The 25,301-nt window shown below is 45.1% G+C and overlaps 1 protein-coding gene and 1 long non-coding RNA gene across 6 annotated transcripts in view; both read right to left on the minus strand.

Moving 5' to 3' along the window:
• Positions 1-228: 228 nt before the first annotated feature.
• On the minus strand, positions 229-4,212 carry LOC144688733 (uncharacterized). 3 transcript variants are annotated; one of them, XR_013578470.1, is made up of 4 exons: positions 4,165-4,212; positions 3,952-4,047; positions 3,820-3,911; positions 229-2,699 (listed from the first exon to the last, which is right to left on the minus strand). It is a non-coding gene; the product is annotated as an uncharacterized LOC144688733 (long non-coding RNA). The 3 variants fall into 3 exon arrangements; XR_013578469.1 differs by having other exon boundaries at positions 3,820-3,887; positions 3,944-4,047; XR_013578471.1 differs by lacking the exon at positions 229-2,699 and adding an exon at positions 3,572-3,605 and having other exon boundaries at positions 3,820-3,887; positions 3,944-4,047.
• A 2,007-nt stretch (positions 4,213-6,219) lies between these two features.
• palm1a (paralemmin 1a) overlaps positions 6,220-25,301 on the minus strand; it is a 290,290-nt gene continuing 271,208 nt past the window's right edge. For all 3 annotated transcript variants that reach the window (XM_078555629.1, XM_078555627.1, XM_078555628.1), the window contains 3 exons: positions 21,729-21,750; positions 14,890-14,958; positions 6,220-8,107 (listed from right to left, as the gene is read on the minus strand). In XM_078555629.1, the coding sequence (XP_078411755.1) occupies positions 7,428-8,107; positions 14,890-14,958; positions 21,729-21,750 (771 nt within the window). In that variant the 3' untranslated portion in view covers positions 6,220-7,427. The remainder of the gene's footprint in view (positions 8,108-14,889; positions 14,959-21,728; positions 21,751-25,301) is intronic.

Genomic DNA, 25,301 nt, shown 5'->3' on the forward strand with positions numbered 1-25,301 from the left:
TGTTCTCAATATCAATGGGAACCTTCAACTGACAGAAAAACAAAAAAATCTTTAAACACAAAAGGATTTGCAGAAATGGAGACTCATTCATCCAGAAAACTAGCATCAACAGAGATAATGAAAGTCCAATACAGCCATAAGACTGTTTCTTAGCCCAGTATCAGCAATATCTTTAGCTTTGTTTACACTGACATTCCAACTCCTGGGATTTAATCACATTAATAACAATTCCGTTTAACCACATCTAGATTTTATTTTTGATTACTATACATTTTTGCATATTAAATTTCACATTGTTCCAAACAATTAAATACAGTCGACTCCACTTGGGTGCGTGTGGTAAGAGCAGCTTCCAGCTCTATAACTTATCTTTTTAGTTTTCCGCCTATTTGTTTACAGTTCCAATCTTCTAATGAAACACCGGCTCCTTATAATTTTTTTTTCTCATATCTTGTGGAGACCATGCTTGAGCTTGTCCTGTCAAGAGCTGATAGGAGTAAACTGAGGCCGATTCACATCAAGCGTACAGATAGTCAACTTCTTAGATCTTCTAGTTCAGTGCTTCCCCAAACCTCCCAAACTGCTGTGACACCATTTAAATGCTTCACACTTGGTGCGACCCCAGGATGAATATTGGGGGGGTGGGGGCAGTGTGCAGGGGGAAAGTTGTTGAGCAGGATGGGGGTTCAAACAGCAGGGATACAGACACACAAAAAAAGCTAATACACCTACCATTTTGTAGGCTCTTTTGGTGTCAGTGATCAGAACTCATTGGATTAAGCCACGCCCAAAGGCAAAAGTAAATGTGTGTACCTAAAGTTGACCCCTGTGCTGTCAAATCTGAGTCTCCGCTCCACAGCTACCATTGCTGCCTCTGAGCTCATGACCCCCGATTGCTTGTTCCAGTAGGGTCGCGGCCCACAGCTTAGGAACCCCTGTTCTAGTTAAAACCCTTCTATTTCAGTTACCACTTCAAATCTCCTTTAGATGTTGCTAGTTGATTGCTCCACTGGTGAAGGTGAGATTTAAGGAGAATATACCTGTACACACAGTATTAATGAGCCAGCAAGCAGTTCAATAAATTCTACCTCTTGGTTTTATCACCACATGCTTCTAAGGGGAGTTGACTGTAACGCACACCTCAAATAACTTCCCTCATAACAAAAAAAAATTCTGTTGGTGTTGAACTCATCCTATAGGATTTGTTTAGATTCTGTAATATAGAGCAAACATTATACAGCAAGTATAATTCATCCTGTACGAGTCCAGAGACTATGTGTTCCCAAATAAGCATTTGAACGCTTCAGGCAGGCATACTGAGGTGTGTGGAGGTGTGAGTGTGTGTATAAAACGCACACCACAAACCAAGAGTAATTATAAGATGTCATAACAAAAATATATGCATTACACTTTCTTTTAATAAAGTTTTCAATGGGAACTGATATTTAAAAAAAAACAAAGCCTCCATTTTAAAACATAAAGTTAGACAATCATTTGCAACTTGGAATCCAAAGTACTCATTGTCCAGGCTCCAATATAGGACCTTAATATTAGGAATCTGTTTATCTAGTTGAATGTTGTAAAATAGTCTTTTGGACAATGTGTTTAAAAGCCCCTAAAGAACCCATTGATAAGCTATAGGATTTTGGAATGGGGTGTAATATAGAAGAAATTACTAAGGGTTTCCATCTCTTTACAACACAGCTCATACCAGCGCTAAACAACAAAGAACACCGACTAGTTACAAAGCCTAACTTCCTATAGACGAAGGGAATCTGCACTCTGAAAGATTTTTGCCTCTCTGCTACAGAGAGCTGTAGCACAAAGTCTCAGAAATCCAAAAGCGCACGACAGACATGGTGCGTGGCACTTCTGTGAAGTGCACAACATGCTTACACATGTAAGGCTACACCTAGGAATTTATGTGAGATCACTAGTGCCACAGGCCCCTGGAATGTGTTTGAATAAAATGGGACTACTTTATTAACCTAATGAGCATGCTCAGTGGTACGATGTACGATGGGCATATCCATGGTGTTGGACCTATCATTCAGGCTAGTAAAATCTAAACATGGGCTAATGCCCATTCCCCAGGCATTGTGTTTAAAAATAGATATATCTGTATAGCTCTATATATAAATATTGATTTCTCCAATAGAAGGTTGGGAATTTTCAGTTATGGAGAGCAACAAAATGGGGAAACTATTTGAAGGAAATTTGATTGTCTTGTTTACTCCCATTTTCAATAAAGTTGCCATTAATGAAAACAATAAAACCACTTTCATAGTGACGTAATTTGGGGACGTCTTTGGTGTGCCTGGAATCACTGTGTTATCAAATAAATACAACCATTAACACAAGAAAAATGAAGTGAGCTCCAAGTAGTTCTGAGTTCTCTCTCATGTATAGGCACACAAACAACCACACACATACTCCCCTAAACACAAACACCCACACACATACTCCCCTAAACACAAACACCCACACACATACTCCCCTAAACACAAACACCCACACACATACTCCCCTAAACACAAACACCCACACACATACTCCCCTAAACACAAACACCCACACACATACTCCCCTAAACACAAACACCCACACACATACTCCCCTAAACACAAACACCCACACACATACTCCCCTAAACACACACACATACCCCCCTATGCACAAACACCCACACACATACTCCCCTAAACACAAACACCCACACACATACTCCACTAAACACAAACACCCACACACATACTCCCCTAAACACAAACACCCACACACATACTCCCCTAAACACAAACACCCACACACATACTCCCCTAAACACAAACACCCACACACATACTCCCCTAAACACAAACACCCACACACATACTCCCCTAAACACAAACACCCACACACATACTCCCCTAAACACACACACATACCTCCCTACACACACACACACACACATACCCCCCTATGCACAAACAACCACACACATACTCCCCTAAACACAAACAACCACACACATACTCCCCTAAACACACACACATACCTCCCTACACACACACACATACCCCCTTAAACACAAACAACCACACACATACCTCCCTACACACACACACATACCGCCCTACACACACACACATACCCCCTTAAACACAAACAACCACACACATACTCCCCTAAACACAAACACCCATACACATACTCCCCTAAACACAAACAACCACACACATACTCCCCTAAACACAAACACCCACACACATACTCCCCTAAACACAAACACCCACACACATACTCCCCTAAACACAAACACCCACACACATACTCCCCTAAACACAAACACCCACACACATACTCCCCTAAACACAAACACCCACACACATACTCCCCTAAACACAAACACCCACACACATACTCCCCTAAACACAAACACCCACACACATACTCCCCTAAACACAAACACCCACACACATACTCCCCTAAACACAAACACCCACACACATACTCCCCTAAACACAAACACCCACACACATACTCCCCTAAACACACACACATACCTCCCTACACACACACACACACATACCCCCCTATGCACAAACAACCACACACATACTCCCCTAAACACAAACACCCACACACATACTCCCCTAAACACAAACACCCACACACATACTCCCCTAAACACAAACACACACACACATACTCCCCTAAACACAAACAACCACACACATACTCCCCTAAACACAACCACACACATACCTCCCTACACACACACACATACCCCGCTATGCACAAACACCCACACACATGCCCCCCTACACACACACATACCCTCCTACACACACACACACATTCCTACACACATGCACACACACATACATTCCTATGCACACACACTCCTATGCACACACACTGACACACTTCTACACACACACACTCACACTGACACACAAACTCCTACACACACACACATTCCTACACAACCACTCACACTGACACACACACCCCTACACAGACACACTTACACTGACACACCCCTACACACACACTGACGCACACCTACACACACACTGACATACACCCCGTACACACACACACACTCACACTGACACATCCCTACACACGCACTCACTGACATACACACCCTTAGACACCCATGCACACCACCCCCTTCACATCCCTACACACGCACTCACACTGACACACACCCCTACAAACACACACCCCTACACACACACCTACACACACTCACGCACATACTCTCACACTAACACACACACGCGATCACACACACACTTGCACACACACTCAAACACACACGCACAGGTACACATAAAGGCACAATCATACAAAGGCACACAGTCACATTCACATGCACGCATAAGCACACACACACACCTTCACACAGGCACATATTCACACTGGCACACCCACACAAACACATTCTATATATACGCACAGGTATGCACACACAGACATATGCACACGTAGGTACACACACAAGCACATATACACAGGCACACATACATACAGATATACATGCAGGCACATTCACACACACAGGCACACTCATGGTCTCACACAGGTACACATGCACAGACTTAGGTCTATATACACACAGTCATACACATTCATATAGACATATATACACACAGGCATGCACATACAGGTATATACACACACACACATGTAGTCACACTCACATACGGGCACACACACACAGTTATACACAGGCACACACAGACAGGCGCACACATACACACAGACAGATATACACATAGACATACACACACAGACACATAGTTACACACAGACATAGACACACACAGGCAGACAGATAGGCACGCACAGCCAAATACACACTCACACACGCACACACATACACACTCTAGGATACACAAAGTGAACTCAGCCTAGGAACAATCAGATATGTGACTTCATGTGGTGCCTCTTTGTAATTCAAATTTAGGCATTCGTACAAATCAGATTCAAATCTGGATTGGATTTATAGTGAATTCAGGATCACTAAGGTTTGTGTCACATCACTTGCACCTGACTCTTTAATCCGGATGAACGGTCGATTCAGATTTGATCTGATTAGCATCTGGAGTACAAAGTGAAACGAGAATCTTCACCGAAACAACAGTGTTGCAATCGGTCTCCAGTCTCAATAGATTCGGTATTGAGGCAAACAATTGCAGACAGATTGCAGTAGGGTAAGAAAAGTACAACATCAGTTAACTGCTGTCACAATGATCTGTAATCTGCTTGGAGCTATAGAACATGCAGAGAAAAATAAAATGGTCCCATTGTATCCCATCATACATATATACTGAGAGTAGTGCATGGTGACTGGCAGTGTATAAGATAGGTTGATCTGGCTCAAGACTTAAGTGTGATGTAGAAAAGTGTATTCAAATTAGGGATGCAATGATTCAGAAAATCCAAACAGTACAGGCGATTCTGCAGGCTAAGATTTTTCAGCTGCCAGTTTGACATGGATATTACAGGAAATCTCAATGTAGAAAAACAAAAGATGATTTAGCATTGATAGTATCTACAGTAACAGAGTCTTACAATATTAATGACAACTCTGTGGTCAGCAAACTTGCATGTCTCAGATGTGCATTCATTGTTTGATTAAAGATTATTCAATGTATATTCTGGAGAAATAGACTAAGCAATATTCTTTCTGTAGGAATCAAGGCCAGTGATTGCTGTAGGTAGAGGAATTACTGTTGTAGTTTAAATTAGCATTAAAATTGTGGCTCGAGCAACAAGGAATAAAGAGGAAATATAAGCTAAATACTGCAGACGCTGGGAATCGGGAATAAAAACAGAAAGTGTGGAAAAACTCAGCCCGTCTGGCAGCGGCTGCGGAGAGAGAAACAGAATTAACGTTTCGAGTCCGTATGACTCTTCTTTCAAAGGTGAACTCGAAACCTTAACTCTGTTTCTCGCTCCACAGATGCTGAGTTTTTTTTCCAGCACTTTCTGTTTTTATTTAAGAAATAAGGAGGTGTGTGGTCTTGTAGGACAAAAAGCTAACATTTATCTAGTTTCGGGGTTCTCGTCAAGATTCTAGTCCTGAAGCCCAATATTTTACAGCAAGGCTTCCCCTGTGTTGCTGGATATTCCTCAACTAACCCCACCAAGCTGGTCCAGCAATAGATTTTCTGCAGGATATAACCCCTTTGGGCGAACTAGTTGTGATCCAAAATGACCAAACTACAGTATTGACATTAGTTTATTTTTGCTTATTCGGATCATTTAAGGCATCATATTCACCAGGAAGTAGAAAGATTGAACTCAACGGCACTGTGGCTCAATAAAGGATCAAAATAATTCACGTTGATTGGATTCAACGTTGAAGGAGAGGATCACTGCATAAAAGCGATAACCAAACATCATGAATTTGTGTGTACAGTTTTCGCTGATTGACCAGGTGACAGAAAAATTACACTGATGTAGAATAATACCTCGAGTTTTGCACTACGATTTTTAACCCTTATGTTGCTGGCAGGTTTCAAGAAACTCCCCTCTCCCTGGGCTGACTTAGTCTGTTTTCAGTTCAGGGAATTGTCACAATAAATTAAAAAAAAATCTCCTTACAGTAATGTAGATACTCAAATGATGATAGGCTTAGATTTATTACTGTAACACTGGCCCCCGTGAACTAAACGACACACCAAAAATCTGATTTTGAAGAAAATAAAATAAATGTACCCAAACATCCCTTTTTCACCAGTTCTGTCCCCTTTGTTATTCTGTCGGTTGTTAAATTCTAACTTTATTTTTTTCTACATTAGGTACACTGTTCTACCACTTTATTTTACAAAATCTTGAAACTATTGTTTATCTTCCTCCCAACTGTTCACCTTTGGTGAGAGTCACAGAAAGAAGAAGGAGTTACTGGGCCTATTTTAACAGCCTATTCCAAACCCTGATTCTGCGGACTCACAGAGTAACCAGTCCAATCTTTGATGCAAAAAAAAAAACCCACCTCCAGGGAGCCCTACTGTCAATTTTGTCTCCCCACACCACAGCCTGGACAAATGCCACTTTAAAGGGTTAATTGCAATTCTATTTTCTTTCTCTACTGAATATTGGGTTAATTGTTTATCTGGCTACCACACTGAATATGAATCTAATAGGACATTACAGCACCATCGTGTCATCATCAAGATAACTTCATTGGAGCTCAACTGTACTCAAATGATGATGTTTAGGGTATCATTCAGCCAATCAGCTTTCAGCTTTTTTTTAGGCTCTGACTGAATTCCAATAAAAATGTAGGTCTTTGCTAAGTCACGATGGATTGGCTGCAATCCTTGCATCCCCAATTGAAAGCATGTGTTACGTTAGAAGACATATGGTGCATCTGAAGACTATGAACATATAACATTCCAACTGTACAATAAGAGCAAGACAGGGTGCAATCACATCACAATGCAGCACTGGCAACGCTGCTTATCCTTCAGATCCTTCGCTTCATTGATAGCCTCTTTTCCCTTCCCATCTGGCTTCTCCTCAGTGGCCTGGGCTCCAGGCTCTGCAGCAGTGCCATTTGGGGGAGCTTGACTCTCTACTGGCCTCTCATTCTTGCTGTCACCATCCTCAATCATCACCAGCTCTGCTTTGCCTGTTCCATCGTACCCTAGGACCTTCTTGGTCTCGTTCTCATCCTCAACATCCTGGTATCCCATGAAAATCATGGTCACTGGCTGGTCTTTGCTGGGCTCCGCACCATCGCCTGGGGTTTTCTGAAGGATTTTAAGATTTTCTCCGGCTATCCCATCTGGCTTTAGCTTTTCTGGGGTCTGATTGTCAGCCTCAAGTTGATTAGGTCCTTTCCCCTCAGGAACCACTGCTTTACTAAAGTCTGTCATCTTATCAGCTTTCTGTATCAGCTCATCAACTTCTGTGGTACTTAGAAGATGAACTCCATTTTCCACTGCTCCATCACCTTTCCGCACCTCATGGATCACCTTGAGGTCATCCTCATAGACCTTGACACCTTGCTGCTTGAGGTTTTTGGGGGACACACTAGTGGTGGACAAGACCTTAGTCTCCCCTGTTACATTGTCCTTCTCCACTGTAATTTCCACTGCAAACATTGCTGGCCAACAACAAAAGAGCTGAATGTTAGTGAATAAGCAGCAGAGAGAAGAATAACTAGATGCTTAAGATTGCTGGCAATGACCCCATTGGTTTTTAATGAGGGTAGTTGAGGGATAAATCCACTGGACATCTCCCCAGTTGCTCTTCAAATAACACCATAGAATCTATTACATGAACTTGAAAAGGCAAATCAGGCCTAAGCTTAAACTCTCATCGAAAGGTCAGCACCTCCGACTGTGCAACACTCTCAGTACCTCACTGAATTTTCAGCCTAAATTATGGGCTCAAGTCCCTGGAGTGGGAGCCTTCTGGCTTAGGGGTGAGAGTGCTACCACTGAACCATGGCTGGCACCTACAATTTATAGAGTAATTGAGTCACTATCGGACAGAAGGAGGCCATTTAGCCCACTGAGTGCATGCTGGCTCTCTATAAAGCAATCAGTCAGTCCCATTCCTCCGCTCTATCCTTGGAGCCATGCAAGTTTATTTTCTTCAAATATCCATCCAATTTCCTTTTGGAATCATTGACCATCTCCACTTCCATCACCCTCAAACGGAGTGAGTTCCAGCTCATTACCACTCACTGCATCCCCCTATATTTCTTGCCCAAAATCTTAAATCTGTGTCCCCTAGTCCTTGAACCATCAGCTATTGGGGACAGCTTCTCTTTCGCTATCTTACCTAAACCTGTCACAATCTTGTAAACCTCTATATATCTTTTTAGTCATTCATGGGATCTGGGTGTCGCCGGCTAGGTCATTTATTGCCCATTCCTAATTGCCCTTGAGAAGGTGGTGGTGAGCTGTCTCCTTGAACCGCTGCAGACCATGTGGTGTAGGTACACCCACAGTGCTGTTAGGGAGGGAGTTCCCAGATTTTGACCCAGCGACAGTGAAGGAACAGCGATATATTTCCAAGTTGGGATGGTGAGTGGCTTGGAGGGAAACTTCCAGGTGGTGGTGTTCCCATGTATCTGTTGCCCTTGTCCTTCTAGATGGTAGTGGTCGTGGGTTTGGAAAGTGCTGTCGGAGGAGCCTTGGTGAATTCCTGCAGTGCATCTTGTAGATGGTACACACTGCTGCTACTGTGCGTTGATGGTGAAGGGAGTGAATGTTGTGGATGGGGTGCCAATCAAGCGGGCTGCTTTGTCCTGGATGGTGTCGAGCTTCTTGAGTGTTGTTGAAACTGCACTCACCCAGGCAAGTGGAGAGTATGAGAGGCTGGGGAGGTAGTCGGGGGATCCCATGGTGGGGTCTGGGGTGTCAGTACTATAGTTACCCAGGAGTTAGTAGTCATTTAAATCGGAGTATCGGATGGTTCCCATTTCAGGGTAATTTCCCAATGGAAGTTTGAACTTCCTGGGCAATTCCCATGCAGTCCTTGCGTGGGGATTTCTAGGAGGTTCCCCCAGCGCACCTCCTGGGGTATCCCCTGGGCATGACCTTCTGGGGATGGGAAGTTATGGGCCTCGAAGAACTTGCCCTACGTGGCAGCATGAAGTCGGATTTAAGAACATTGGGAATGTTACCCTGAGTCCCAGCTTCCTCCACAGAATCTCACTTTTTCAATCAGATCCCTAACCAGTGATCCCAGAGTATTGAATCCAAAAATAGGTCACCAAGACAAACAACAATAAGAGTAAGGAGATCTTTCTCTGTAATGTTTCACAATAAGTGCAGTGACAGAGGGACCTGGGGATTCGTGTGGTTTTGAAGGTGACAAGACATATTGAGAGTCATTAGCAAAACATATGGAATCTTGGGCTTCATAACCAGAGGCATGGAGTACAAAAGCAGAGTGGTCATGCTGAACCTGTATAAAACTCTGGTTAGGCCACAGCTGGAGTATATGTTGCTTGCTTCCTCTGAATCCCTCATTCTGTCTCTATACCTTTATATGCTGCTGTAGTTTGTGACATGTTTTGCCTTCCTGCAGTACCACCGGAGTTCCAGGGGGTGGCAGAAGCTACCATTACCAGAGCAGCATGAACACACTGTGAGACAGCACGGAGGGACACACTGCCTGCCAGGAAACAGATTAGGCTTTAAATCAGGAGCTGTTTATCGCAGGGCTTTCAGGAGCCAGGGTCAGCTGGAGGGCATCTCCTTTACATCAAGCACAGGGACACAACCCCATCGAGCTTCAGAGGACTGCTGGAAACCTTTTAGGCTGGAGGATGGGAGAGTTCAGGGACTAATGGCCCCTTATCTATTGCCCCTTTTAGCAAGCAGGCTGTTTCCCTGGCTGCTAACCAGCACATTGGTCTCCAATTGGGGACCCAAGGGAGCAATGCTTTTACTTATTTGAGCATTCATAGGATGTGGGCAATCGCGGGTTAGGTCATTTATTGCCCATCCTAATTGCCCTTGAGAAGGTGGTGGTGAGCTGCCTTCTTGAACCACTGAAGTCCATGTGGTGTAAGTACTGTTAGGGAGGGAGTTCCAGGAATTTGACCCAGTGACAGTGAAGGAACGGCGATATATTTCCAAGTCAGGATGGTGAGTGACTTGGAGGGTAACTTCCAGGTGGTGGAACTTCCATGTATCTGCTGCCCATGACCTTCTAGATGGTAGTGGTCATGGGTTTGGAAGGTGCTGACGAAGGAGCCTTGGTGAATATGTCTCACCTTAATCAGCACCAGCCTTAAGGACCGGGATGAAAACAGAAAGTGCTGGAAAAACTCAGCAGGCCTGGAAGCATCTGTGGAGAGAGAAACAGAGTTAACGTTTTGAGTCCAAGGTGACTCTTCTTCAGAACTGGAGAGAGTAGAAATGTGATGGGTTTTATGCTGTTGAAAAATGGGGGAGGGTCAGATGGAACAAAAGGGAAGATGGAACAAAAGTGGGTGAGGAAGATTAAATACCAAAGATGTCTTGGAACAAAAGACAAAAGGAGTGGTAATGGTAGTAGTAATGGAACAAAGCATTGGTCCAGAGTAAGTGTTAGTAGCAGAATAAAGGTCAGTGCTATCTGGAAGCAAATGTGTGAGAACAAGATACAGACTGGCACTTGGGGGAAAAAATTACAATGGAGGACAGGGTTCATGGTCTGGAGTTGTTGGGTCCAGAAGGCTGTGTAATCAGGAGATGAGCTGCAGTTCGTCAAGCTTGTGTTTGGCTTCACTTGAACATTGCTGCAGGCCGAGGACAGAAATGTAAGCGTGAGAGCAGGGTGGTGAATTGAAATAGTGAGTAACAGGGAGTCTGGATCATGCTTGCGGACTGAGCGAAAGTGTTCCGCAAAGCGGTCACCCAGTCCGCGCTTAGTCTCCTTAGTGTAGAGGGGACCGCATTGGGAGCAGTGAATACAGTAGACCAAATGGAAAGAAGTACAAATAAAATGTTGCTTCACCTGGAACAAGTGTTTGGGACCTTGCACGGTGAGGAGAGGAGGTAAAGGGGCAAATGTTACACCTTCTGCAATTGCATGGGAAGGTGCCGTGGAAAGGGAATGAGGTGTTGGGGGTATAGAGGAGTGGACCAGGATGTCACTGAGGGGATTGTCCCTATGGAATGCTGACAGGGGAGAGGAGGGGACGATGTGTTTGGTGGTGGCATCATGCTATAGTTGGCGGAAATGGTGGAGGGTGATCCTTCGAATGTGGAGGCTGGCAGGGTGGAAAATGAGGAAAAGGGGAACCCTATTGCGATTTAGAGAGGGAGAAGGGGTGAGGGTAGAAGTGTGGGTAATGTGTCAGACATGGTTGAGGGCCCTGTCAACTACGGTGGTGAGGAATCCTTGATTCAACAGAAAGGAAGACATGTCGCTAATGCTGTTGCGGAAGGCAGTATCATCAGAACAGATGCGACGGAGGCGAAGGAACTGAGAGAATGGGATGGAGTCCTTACAGGAAGCAGGGTGTGAGGAACTGTAGTCGAGGTAGCTGTGGGAGTTGGTGGGCTTGTAATGAATATTGGTGGACACTCTATCACGTAGGCTGCACACAAGTTGGCTCCTTTAAGTTACCGTGTGTGTGTGGCCGTGCAAAACTATTTAAAGCGCCCACACACCTAAATATTCCTGCGCAATGCATGAAAAAAATTGAGGGTACATTAATTATCTTTATCCAAGCTGTTCAGCTTGATTCAAAGTGCAGTTTCTATTTTCTTTCTATTTATTCTTCATTTAAAGCCAGAATTTATTGCCCATCCCTAATTGTCTTTGAGAAGGTGTTGATGAACTGCCTTCTTGAACTCTCGCAGTCCCTGTGGTGTAGATACATCCACAGTGCTGTTAAGGAGGGAGTTCCAGGATTTTGACCCAGCGACAGTGAAGGAACGGCGATATATTTCCAAGTCAGGATGATGGGTGACTTGGAGGGGAATTTCCAGGTGGTGGTGTTCCCATCTGTCTGCTGCCCTTGTCCTTCTAGATGGTAGTGGTCATGGGTTTGGAAGCTGTCGAAGGAGCCTTAGTGTGTTCCTGCAGCGCATCTTGTAGATGGTACACACTGCTGCCACCGTGCATCAGTGGTGGAGGAAGTGAATGTTTAAAGTGGTGGATGGGGGCTGGTTCTGCTTAATAGTAACCCCAAGGATATTGATGGTGGGGGATTCAGTGATGGCAATGCTGTTGAGTGTCAAGGGGAGATTGTTAGGTTCTTTCTTCTTGGAAAGTCATTGCCTGACACTTGTGAGGTGTAAATGTTACTTGCTACTGATCAGCCCAAGCTTGCATGTTGTCCAGGTCTGACTGCATGAGAGCTCTGACTGTTCAGTGTCTGAGCTGAAGTGTGCACAGCTTTCCCTTCCCGATCTCTGTATTCCCCTCCAGCCCCACAACCCTCTGAGATATCGGCTCTCCCTCCAATTCTGACCTCGGTTTTAATTGCTCCACCATTGCTGGCTGTGTTTTCAGCTGTATAGCCCATAAGGTCTCAAATTCCCTTCCTAGATCTCTCTGCCTCACTCTCTGTTTCTTTAAGATGCTCCCTAAAACCTCCCAGTATGTCTCACTAAACTTTTGCTCACCTGTCCTAAAATGGAGTTGAGGCAGAAGATCAGCCATGACCATACTAAATGGCAGAGCAGGCTTGAGGTGCCATATGATCTACTCCTGCTCCTTATGTGCCTCAGAATCAAACTTAATTCGATATCGTGCCTTTGAAGTGCCATGGCTTATTTTCCTATATTAAAGGCACTATATAAATGCATGTTATACATCTTGGAGTGGAGTGAATAGGAATGGTCACAGCTCCATGCTCAACCCAAGAGGTACACAAAGCAAAACTCGCAAAGATTCAGAGGGTTGTGAAGCCTGGCAGCTGATCATTGCCAATTTCCAGGGAAAATTTGGTAGCAAGTGGCATGGATCTGAAATTCCTCTTTTAAGTATCAACCTTGGCTCTGTGGATCTTTCTCCCTCGCCTCTGTGTCAGAAGGTTGTGGTTTCAAGTCCCACTCCAGAGACTTGAACACACAATTGAGACTGACACTCTCAGTGTCGCAGTTCTGAGGGAGTGTTGCAATGTCAAAAGTGCTGTCTATTCAATGAGATCTTAAACCGAGGCCCCATCTGCCCTACCACGTGGAGATAAAAGATCCCATGATGATATTTGAAGAAGAGCAGGGGAGTTCTCCCAGTGTCCTGTCCAATACTTATCCCTCAAACCAATATCACAAAACAGATTATCATTATCACATTGCTGTTTGTGGGATCATGCTGTGTGCAAATAGTTGCACACTTCCGACAACAGCGACTACAATCAATAGTATGCCCTTGCTTGCAAAGCACTTTGGGACATCCTGAGATTTTGAAAGGTGCTACATAAATGCAAGTCTTTCTTTCTTACAATCCTCACTCCATGGAACAGGAAGTGAGGCTGGAATGGAAGTTCCAGGTCTAGTTGACTCTCATTAATCTCCTGTACGTCACTCAGCTCATGGGATGATAACACATAGTGCAGTATCACCACATAAAAACACCCACGTTACTTGATGGGTTTAATGGATGAATGTGAATATATCTATATATATATATAAATGTGTGTGTATGTATACAAATATATGTATGTATACAAATATATGTGTGCATGTGAGATGTATGTATGGTATTGCTGTCTCAGTCTGTTCCCTGTAACTCAAACCTTCAGTCAGTGCTTGTAGTTATTATTAATTCTGCTCTGATTCAGAACTCTATCATCCCTCCCCCTCTTCTTTTTCTGAGTATGGTTTCCTTCTGATATGTTATTGTGAGACAGCTGGGGATAATCATAAAGCAAGTTACAGAGCACAGGAATCTAGAGACCCACAGCAGCTCTCAGTATAGCACTAAAGAGATGGCTGGAGTGAGGAGTGGAAGTAGGTCTGTTCTGTGATTGGGTCCATTGCTATATTGGGTGCAGTCAAAGGAGTTTAACTCTGTACCTGGCTCATCTTATACTAAATGGACAATTGTTAACAGATGTTGCTTAGGCTGAAGGGGTTGCTGAAGGACCGAGGCCAGGCCCAATGCTTTTCTGTTCAATGCTGCCCAATTTTGGTGAGGGGACCTAAAAGAGGGTGACTCTCTTGTAAGGGTGTGTTTTAGGGGGCAGCCAGGAATGCCTGGAAAATGCTTTGACCCAATTTCTGGGAGGACATTTTTCAGATGTTTTTGCAACACAGGATGCTGATTCCAAACTTGGGCCTTCATTGTACCTAAAATTCCTGAGACAATTAAGTTTAAAAGATTGTCAGACTCTTGTATGAATCAGACATCAAATTGTTGCTGAGTGACTCACATTATATGTACATCCCAGAGAGGGTAAATACAGTACAGCTAATTACTAGTTACTCTTACCAGCCTTCATCTTCTCCGTGCTTCCTTCAGTTTTATTGGCCAATGGGCTGCTGTGATGCTTTGCCAATTCTGTGAATAGAGCAAAGGCTGAGTTAGATGGGGGCTGGATGTACTTCCTTGATGTACAGCCTGGTTTCAGGTAGCTAAACCAGGGTCAAGGGCACTCAGCCAATCAAGACTGGATTCTGCCACTGTTGGTAAGGTTCAAAGATCACAATTAGGTCACCTGAAAAAAACGTGCTATTTGTCACAGTAAATAAAGCTTTCCTTCACAATGGAACTTTATAACTTGCTAAAGTTTGATGGGGACAAAGGTCCTGATATGTTTGAAGAATGCAGAAAGGGCCTATTGTGCATGTTAATCCTCTGTGAGATTTTCCTGTTTATAGACGAAAAAATCTGTTGAAAGTACAAGGGCTTAGAATACAGGACAGCCCACAGTGGGGGTGTATTAAAGTGAGATGTTATGTTTATTTTTTCCTGCAGGTTATGAGTTACAGATCTCCCATATCTGACGAGAAAAATTTCTTTGTAATTTGTTTTAAGAAGCCCAGGAATGATTGTAGGCGATGTTAGTGTTTGATTGCTTTTCACATTCCTGGAACTTAACACAGTTCCTATTTGACTGGAGCTGTTAACCTGTTTATTTCATATAACCAGGTTAATACAAGAAGCAGGAAACATGGAGTCACTGGATGATGTTAGGGATGATTGATTTTGCATTCCAAGTGGAGACTCAGGATTATGGGGCATTGCAAGTTTCCAGCTCCTGTTTGTCCATTGTGTGATCCCTGTGAATGAATGTTTAGTGTTCATGCACTAATAACACGCACAGGCTAAACTAATTATAGGGAAATCATGGTAACAGGGAGAGAGAGGAAGCGGAAAGAGATAGAGACGGAGAATGAGAGAGTGAGAGAGCAGAGGGGTAGAGAGAGGTAATTGGAGATCTGGGAAAGATAGGGAGAATTAGAGAGAGAAGAATGGAGAGAATTAGATACGTTGGGAGGGGAGAAGGATCGAGATAACAAGGAGAGAATTAGAGAGGGGGACATGGAGAGAGAGAGAGAGGGGGGGAGGGAGAGAAAGAGAGAAGAGAGACAGAGAAAAATAGAGAAAAAGAGACAGTTAGGGAAGAGAGACAGAGACAGCCATGATTTATGGAAGGAGACTGAGACAGTGAACAAGAGAGGAGTAGATCTTGACTTCAGGGATGGATGTAAAACAAGTTGCCATCTCATGATTATCCGTTAAACAGTCAAGGTTAACCCCAGAGAGAGACAGAGTGAGAGCACTCTGACAACTCCACTCCCCTGATAACCGGCTAGTAAATGCATGGTGTGATCAGTGCTGACTGCTGATCTCACCCGGTGCTTGCTGGCAGCAGGTGTACAGGCTACAACTAAAGCTCCCAGAGTCAGCATATTGCTTGCCTCTGTTGGGTGTCAACCTGTCTTGGCACCTGTTAGTCTAGACCAGACTGGCACCCAGCCACACAGGGTATAATTACAATTACTGTAAAGCTTGTGACTCAGGTGTAGCAGCGTTACCGTGGAGACAGGTCAAAGACCCTCCTCGGGGAGCCCACCTCAAACTCTAACTCAACAAAAACTCTGCTACCTGTAAGTGCTGCTCCTGCTCAGCCCTGTTCCCACTTGCCTCCATTTGATTGTGGATGTTCTGCTGAAAGGCTTTCAACCTGAAATGTTAACTCTGTTTCTCTCTCCTGCCTGACCTGTTGAGCATTTTCAGCATTTTCTGGTTTTATTCCGTTTGGTCTCTTCCTGTCCCAATTCAACACGTTGAACCTCATTTACAAATACCTTCACAGTTTTACCCCATTCTACCTGTATAACCTTGTCCAACCTTGTGTCCTAAACCATTGCCTCTGTTCCTCTGACTCTCGCCTCCTGTGCGACTCCACCTTAGCCCTGTAGATCCAGCTCTCTGGAACACCCTCCCTAAATCCCTCTTCCAAGCTGCATCTATTTCCACCTTTGACGTTCATTGACTGGAGCATATGCTTCTTCAGAGAGTTGCTTGTTAGATTCTTTCTCTCTCTCTCTCTCTCTCTCTGTCCCTCCCAGTGCTTGGCTTTCCTCATGAAGATGATCCCTAGATTCCGGGACCTGAGCTGCACTGCACTGTTCGAGAGTCAAGTGCCTCTTTGCATCCTGGGGTGACTCCCGGTCTTCGGAGTACAGTCTCCGAGTGCCCTGGAGGTGCCATGTGACCAGTCCTCCCTGCCCACTCCTGCTTGCCCATTATGTGATCTCTGTTAATGAGGCCTCCTGTTTGAGGTTTGGGGACACAGAGTTAGTGAAGTTCAGTGTTCATGCACTAATATCACTCACAGGCTACTGAAACTGATTGTAGGGAAATCACGGTGACAGGGGGAGAGAGAGGAACAAGAAAGAGAGAGATAGAATGAGAGAGAGCAGAGGAATAGAGAGAGATTATTGGAGTTTGGGGAAAGATAAAGAGAATTAGAGAGAAGAAGATTAGAGAGAATTAGATTGGTTGAGAGGGGAGAGGGAAAGAGTTAACAAAGAGAGCATTAGAGTTATCATTCAAGGGATGTGGGCTTCGCTGGCTGGGCCAGCATTTATTACCCATCCCTAATTGCCCTTGAGAAGGCGGTGGTGAGCTGCCTTTTTGAACTGCTACAGTCCATGAAGTGAGAGAGAGGGAGAGAGAGAGGGAGAGAGGGAGAAAGAAAAATAGAAAGAGAGAGAGAGAGAATTCAGAAGAATTGTAAATGAGAATCCAGAGACAGAGAGGATTGATGGAGATAGAGACTGAGAGAGAGAGTGAGAGAGTGAGATCTTGACTTCAGAGATCAATATAAAAAAAGTTGCCATTTCACAATTTCCTGCTTTACAAAAACAATAAAAACTAACCCCAGCGAGAGACAAAGTGAGAGTGCTGTGATAACTCCCCTCCCCTGATAACCGGTTAGTAAATGCACGGTGAGTGGCTGAGCTAGATAGCTGGACATATTCTGCTCAGTGAACGGGCCACAAGCAGGACCCCTTGATGACCTGCGGTGACTGGATAATGCCACAGATGATGATCCATCAATTAAGGGATTTTCCAGCCAACTTGCTGGGCCACATATCCATCGCTGATGATCAGGGATACATTGCCCAGGATGGGTAGCTATCCAGCATGATGAGCAAACCCAACCATGGTTTGGAATCAGACCTCCCTCCCTGAGAGTTGGTTCACACATTCTGCATTAATTGTTGCGATCCCTACCCAGCACCCAGCATCTTTACATCATGGCATCCCAGTCTTTCAAAGTCTCTTCAAAGTTTCCAGCTCGTGCTCTCACCCATTTCTTTCAACTGCTCCTCGGTTCCACTTCTTGCCATGAAGTGGAACATTCACTGTGGGAAAGGTGCCATAACACCACAAGTGGGTTGTTATTAGCCCAGGAAAATCATGGGGATCTCGACTGGGATTTTGCAAGATGTAGTTCCAGCAGTAGAGGCTTCAGGCTAAGAGCACACATTCAGAAAGAAGGCCCCATAGTCTCAAAACTCTAGGCCTTGGCTCCAGTGATGTGTTAAAACAGATTTAAAAAGTGCTGAGAGGAGCTGCAGAGAGCAGGCACCATTCAAATGTTCAAAACTTTACCTCTGTACAGTGTCTGTTCTAGTGGTCAGTGACATAATGGATGACAATTCACACCTCCAAATTACTGTACATGAAAGGGAAGTGAACATTTACTCCATGGGTTGATATTTCGATTGATATTTGAGAGTGGGATGGGCTGTGTTGGAACTGAGGATTAATATTTGGGAGAGAGAGGCAGGTTACACTGGAGCTGAGGGGTTGCCTGGTTTTCCTAGGTATTGCTGTTGTCTGCTAAATCTGGGCAAAATACATTTACAATGGGGCCTCAGCAGACATTAGGCCCGGCATTTACATACACAAAATGTCAAACTCCTGTTTCAGGTATGGGCGATGAACGCTGATTTTTTGGCTTTATCTATATGGCAAACAGCGCACTTCCCAATGGACCTGTCCTTCCACAACGCCACTTTGGAAGCTTAGCATTAGTGCCGGAAAAATCAATGGGAGTGAAAATCAAGAGAGAAATACAGATATTATTGTATTATTGCCCAATCAACCAAGTTCCACCTCTTTTATACCTGGAGTTAGTGACTTAACATGAGTTAAATCTGTTTGTTCATAGGAACAATCTGGAATCTTGGGAAAAAAGGTTAGTGCCTGTCCAATAACCCCAATATTGAAAATAATTACACTGGAGTTGATAGTAGCTGTGACCCAGGCCGGGTGGGTGATAGTGGTTTGGCTCCTGTTTTACAATCTGCCTGGCATTCCTTTCCACTGAAGTCATTGGAACGTTAATCGGAGCGATTGGGAAAAAGGCGCTTGATCCTTTCAAGCCCAATCCTGCTTGCCAGAAATAGGTACAATTGACCCTAATTAGTCTATGGGCAGAATTTTCCACTCGCACCAGCAGTGGGAATCGTGGTGGGCAGGGGCACTTAATTTGGCAGAAGGCAAAAAATTTGTTTCTTTAAGGTGGGATAAACTGTTGGAATTTTGCTCTCCCGACTTCCAAGGTGGGTTAAAGGTGTTTCGAGCTTCCCGATGAACAATGTTGGGAACCACATTTGCATACATTAGCATCTCATGCATGCTCATTAAATGGCCACCTTGCCAGAATTAAGTTCCCCTCCAAATTAAGTTCGCTGCCAGGGAGAGTTTAGAACGTTCAGTTTTATGACTGTATATAAGTGCAGTGCACCTGGTGAGCTTCAAGTCTTCCGTGACTTTGAGGTCCATAGATGCTGCTTTCACCTTCACCTTCCTGGGGACCTCACATAACTTCACTTGAGTGCCATTAGCAAACATTGTGCCAAGGCTGGACAGGGGATTCAGGCTAAGCAGGGAAGGGTTGGGGAGAGTTCCTGGGGAAGTTGGGGTGGGGGCTGGGGTCAATGTCGGGGGAAGCTGGGGGTGAGAGTGTCTGGGGAAGGGGGCAGTGTCTTAGTGGGTAGGGTCGATGGTGTTGGGTCCTGGGGGCTCGCGGTACTGGTGATAGGAGGAACAGTTACAGTCAGAGCGGGGAGTGGGATGCGGTAGGGTGGCAGGTCCAGAGTGAGAGTGTGGTAGGTGAAGGTCTCATCGGGTGGGTCACATAATGGGAGGGGGCAGGGTCCGGGTGGGCATGGGGACTGTAATAGGTGTTGGCTCTGAGGGGAAGGAAGGTTTTTGGAGGTGGATTATGGTCCAGGGTAATGGGAGGGGCGCATTCAAGGGGGTGACAGATGGGAGAGGAATGGTGATATTGGGTGGGTCTATGGTGATTGGGGGAAGTTGGTGGGTGATAGGAGGGGGGTAGAAGATGGCGGAGTGAGTTTGAAAGGTGACATGCACTATTTTTCCAAACTGACTTGACCACGCAGTTAGTCAAACAGTGAGATTCCTCAAGGTGGGAGGAGGGTCCTTAAGGCGTGTGGAGTTCAAGGTCAGCACAAATGGCCGACTAAAGGGACACCCTAATAATCATGAGGCGACTGGGTGTCAGCCATGCTCACTTGTGTTCTCCTGTCTATGGTGAAGGCTGCAGTGCAGCGGGTTTGTTTCCAACTCATGGGTCTCGTTACATCGAGATCCCAGCAAGGTGTGGAGTTGCAGTTCATTCTGTGCCATTTGCTGTCAGCTGCAGTCAGAGGCAGGGATGAAGGGAGGGATAGAGGTGGATGTTTCCAAGGGGCACGGGTTGCAAAGGCAGCAACTCCCGACTTCAAACCTCCATCCTGCTGGATGAATGGTCATGGCCGACAAGGGATCATGTAGTTAGTCTTTCTATGCTGCCAGGGCAATGGTCTCTCTATAGAGTTTCGAGAGTAGTGGAGACAAGTGGATAAGTGTCTACTTGAGGCTTCTTGCACATGTCTCTCATCACCCTGGTCAAAGAGCAATGTCTCTATACACATTCATGTATGAACGGGAGGAAAACCCATCTCTGGCCCTCCATGGTGTCCTTTACCTGGAAGGGTGGGATGGGGATGCCATGTCTAGATGGAGGTCAGGTGAAGGGCTGCTGGCTTTGTCTGCTGGCTTTGAGATGGAGGGAATCTGTAAAGGACATGCTCATTAAATGTATTACCTCAATTCATTCACACACCCAGTGAGGTGCCGATGATGTAGGCTGTAGGCTACCTTGGTAATGACTCTCAGCCAGATGAGGAAGTGGAGGGCCCATCGCAGGTTGCCAGGAGGAGCAAGAGGAATTGGGGCCTTTATAAGGTCAAGAGGCTGGCGAACATGGAACACTGCAACTTCGAGCATTGGCCCCACCAATGGGTGTATCGCTGGCTGTGCTCTTATCTAGAGATGAGTGAAAGGCAATGCCAGAGTCGCCCTTTTAAGTCCCAGGATGTGGTTGCTCACATCTGCGAACTTCTCCAGTATGACCTGCAGCCACAAGGACTCTAGAGCAGTAATGTGGAGCTCCTGGTCCGGGTGCTGTTTAACTATGGTGCCAGGACCTTTGACCCTATGAGGTAATGGCAAGGTGGGCGACTTCCTGCCCACCTCGCCACAAGATTTGCTGAGTTCCTCACAGATGCACAGTTAGTGAGCTGAAAGCAGGAGATCACGGGTGTTCAGCTGCCCGGATGCCCAGCAGGAACTTTGCCGACTTTCCCGCCTGCCACATACTCAGTCTCCAGAATGGAAAATTCAGCCCATGTCAGCTCGATCATACAGAGCAAATGTGGAGTTATAAAGAGACACTTTCACACATCTCACAGTTAGCAGCAAGTGTTTCAACAGTTTATAATTATTTAAATACTCACCACCGCCTTTGCTCGGAGAGACCTGTAACAAAATCAATGAGTCTGATGTTAATGTTACGAACATATGAACAAGGACCAGGAGTAGGCCATTCAGCCCCTCGAGCCTGCTCTGCCATTTAATAAGATCATGGCTGATCTGATAGTAATCTGAAATCTGCATCCCACCTACTGCTGATAACCTACCACCCCCTTGCTTACCAAGAATCTATCCACCCCGCCTTAAAAATATTCAAAGGCTCTGCTTCCACCACCTTTTCAGGAAGAGTGTTCCAAAGACTCATGACCCTCCGAGTGAAAAAAATTCTCCTCATCTCTGTTTTAAATGGGCGACCCCTTATTTTTAAACAGTGGCCCCTAGTTCTAGATTCTCCCACAAGAGGAAACATCCTCTCCACATCCACCCTGTCATGACCCCTCAGGATCTTATATGTTTCAATCAAATCACCTCTTATTCTTATAAACTCCAGCCGATACAAGCCTAGTCTTTCCAACCTTTCCTCAGAAGGCAACCCACCCATTCCAGGTATTATTCTGGTAAACCTTCTCTGAACTGCTTCCAACGCATTTACAACCTCCCTCAAATAAGGTGACCAATACTGTACACAGTACTCCAAATGTGGTCTCACCGGTGCCCTGTACAACTGAAGTGCAACCTCCCAACTTTTGTATTCAATTCCCCTTGCAATAAATGGTAACACTCTATTAACTTTCCTAATTACTTGCTGTACTTGTATACTAGACTTTTGTGATTCATACACTAGGGCACCCAGATCCCTCTGAATCTCAGAGCTCTGCAACCTCTCACTATTTAGATAATAAGGTTCTCTTTTATTCTTCCTGCCAAAATGGACAATTTCACATTTTTCCACATTAAACTCCATCTGCCAAATCTTTGCCCACTCACTTAACCTATCTATATCTGTTTGTAGCCTCCTTATGTCCTCTTCACAACTTACTTTCCTACCTATCTTTGTGTCATCAACAAACTTGGCAACCATCCCTTCAATCCCTTCATCCGAATCATTTGTATAAATTGTAAACAGTTGAGGTCCCAGCACAGATCCCTGTGGCATGCCACTCGTTACAGCTTGTCATCCTGAAAAAGACCCATTTATGCCTACTCTCTGCTTCCTGTTAGCCAGCGAATCTTCTATGCATGCCAATATATTATCCCCTATACCATGAGCTTTTATTTTCCACAATAATCTTTGATTTGGCACTTTATCAAATGTTCATTTGAAATTGTATCTATTTGATAGCAATACAATTGGCAATATTCTCATAGGAATACCTGATTAGCCCTGTTCAAAGCCATATCACTTTAATGTAGGCATTAACCCTCCAGAGTCATTACCACCATTATCAGTCTTGGCCAAGGCTGAAGTGATGAGGACAAATGGACAATCAGAGATGATGAGATGATCGTTAAGGAGCCAAAGACAGAGACCTGAGTCTGGAAACACATCTGGCGTTGACAGCCCTGGCCTCCTGCCTGATGGAAGATGAGGAGAAGGTGGTGACGGTTTTTATGGATGTGAGGAGGGTTACTCTCTGTGTCAGTCCATGTACCATCCCCCAGGTCAGCATTGCAGCATACACTGCCAGGAGGCGGAGCACAGTATCAGGACATGGCTCCCCTTTACTGCTCCTGTATGTATTAACCCTAAAAAATGAGGACAGGTTGAATGAATTTAGTTTGTATTCCCCTGAGTATTGAAGGTCAAAGGATGATCTAATTGAGGTGTTCAAGCTGATTGAAGGAGTTCCTCACATTTCTTCACACAAATGGCAATGGAAAACTGGAACTCTCTCCACAGAAAGGCTGATGATACTGGGGTCAAACGAAAATTTCAAAACTGAGATTTTGTAAGGTAACAGCTAGGAACCAAAGCAGTGAAATGAGGTAAAGATACAGATCAACCGTGATCTAATCGAATGGCAGAGGTTCAAAGAGCTGAATGGCCTCCCCATGTCCCTATGTTCCCTCAGCTCCCCATGTCCCTATGTTCCCTCAGTTGGATGGCAGCTGCAGGAGTCCTTTTGTTGAATTGCAGTGTCCTGCAACTGTCCGAGACCTATAGAGTACAGTGCCCTGTATGACCAAGGAGGTGAGCCAAGGCCCGGAGCTTTCTTTAATTCTTTCATGAGACGTGGGCGTCACTGGCTAGGCCAGCATTTATTGCCCATCCCTAATTGCCCTTCAGAAGTTGGTGGTGAGCTGCTTTCTTGAACTACTGCAGTCCATGTGGTATAGGTACATCCACAGTGCTGTTAGGAAGTGAGTTCCAGGATTTTGACCCAGTGACAGTGAAGGAGCGGCGATATATTTCCAACTCAGGATGGTGAGTGGCTTGGAGGGGAACTTGCAGGTGGTGTTGTTCCCATGTGTCTGCTGCCCTTGTCCTTCGAGATGGTAGAGGTCACGGGTTGGAAGGTGCTGTTGCAGGAGCCTCTGTGAGTAGATGGTACACACTGTAGCTGCTGTGTGTCATTGATGGAGAGAGTGAATGTTTAAGGTGGTGGATGGGAGTGAATGTTTGTGGATTGGGGGGCCAATCAAGCAGACTGCTTTGTCCTGGGTGGTGTCAAGCTTCTTGAGTATTGGTGGAGCTGCACTCATCCAGGCAAGTGGAGAGTTTCCATCACACTCCTGACTTGTGTCATGTAGATGGTGGACAGGCTTTGGGGAATCAGGAGGCGAGTTATTTGTCACAAGATTCCTAGCCTCGGACCTGATCTTATAGCCACAGTATTTACATGGCTGGTGCGGTTCAGTTTCTGATCAATGGTAACCCCCCAGGATGTTGATAGTGGAGGATTCAGCGATGGTAATGCCATTGAATGTCAAGGGGCGATGGTTATATTCTCTCTTGTTGGAGATGGTCATTGTCTGGCACTTGTGTGGCGCAAATGTTACTTGCAACTTATTAGCCCAAGCCTGGGTATTGTCCAGGTCTTGCTGCATCTGGACATGGACTGCTTCAGTATCACGAATGGTGCTGGGTTGTAATGGGTTGAAAGGTTATGGGGAGAGGGCGGGAAATTGAAGTTGAGGCCGAAATGAGATCAGCCATGATTGTAATGAATGGCAGGGCAGGCTCGAGGGGCTGAATTGCCTACTCCTGCTCATAGTTCTTATGTTCTTATGAAAATTGTGCAATCATCAGCGAACATGCCCACTTCTGACCTTATGATGGAAGGACGGTCATTGATGAAGCAGTTGAAGATGGCTGGGCTGAGGACACTACCCTGAGGAACTCCTGGAGTGATGTCCTTGGTCTGAGATGATTGGTCTCCAACAGCCACAACCATATTCTTCATGGTAGGTATGACTCTAACCAGTGGAGAGTTTTACCCCTGATTACTATTGACTCCAGTTTTGCTAGAGCTCCTTGATGCCACATTCAGTCAAATCCTGTCTTGATGTCAAAGGCAGTCACTCTCACATCACTTCTGGAGTTCAGCTCTTTTGTCCATGCTTGAAGCAAGGCTGTAATGAGGTCAGGAGTTGAGTGGCCCTGGCAGAACCCAAACTGAGCTTCAGTGAGCAGGTTATTGCTAAGCAAGAGCCAC

This window comes from Cetorhinus maximus, chromosome 13 (genome assembly GCF_964194155.1).
Source record: "Cetorhinus maximus chromosome 13, sCetMax3.hap1.1, whole genome shotgun sequence".
NCBI classification, from domain to species: Eukaryota; Metazoa; Chordata; class Chondrichthyes; order Lamniformes; family Cetorhinidae; genus Cetorhinus; species Cetorhinus maximus.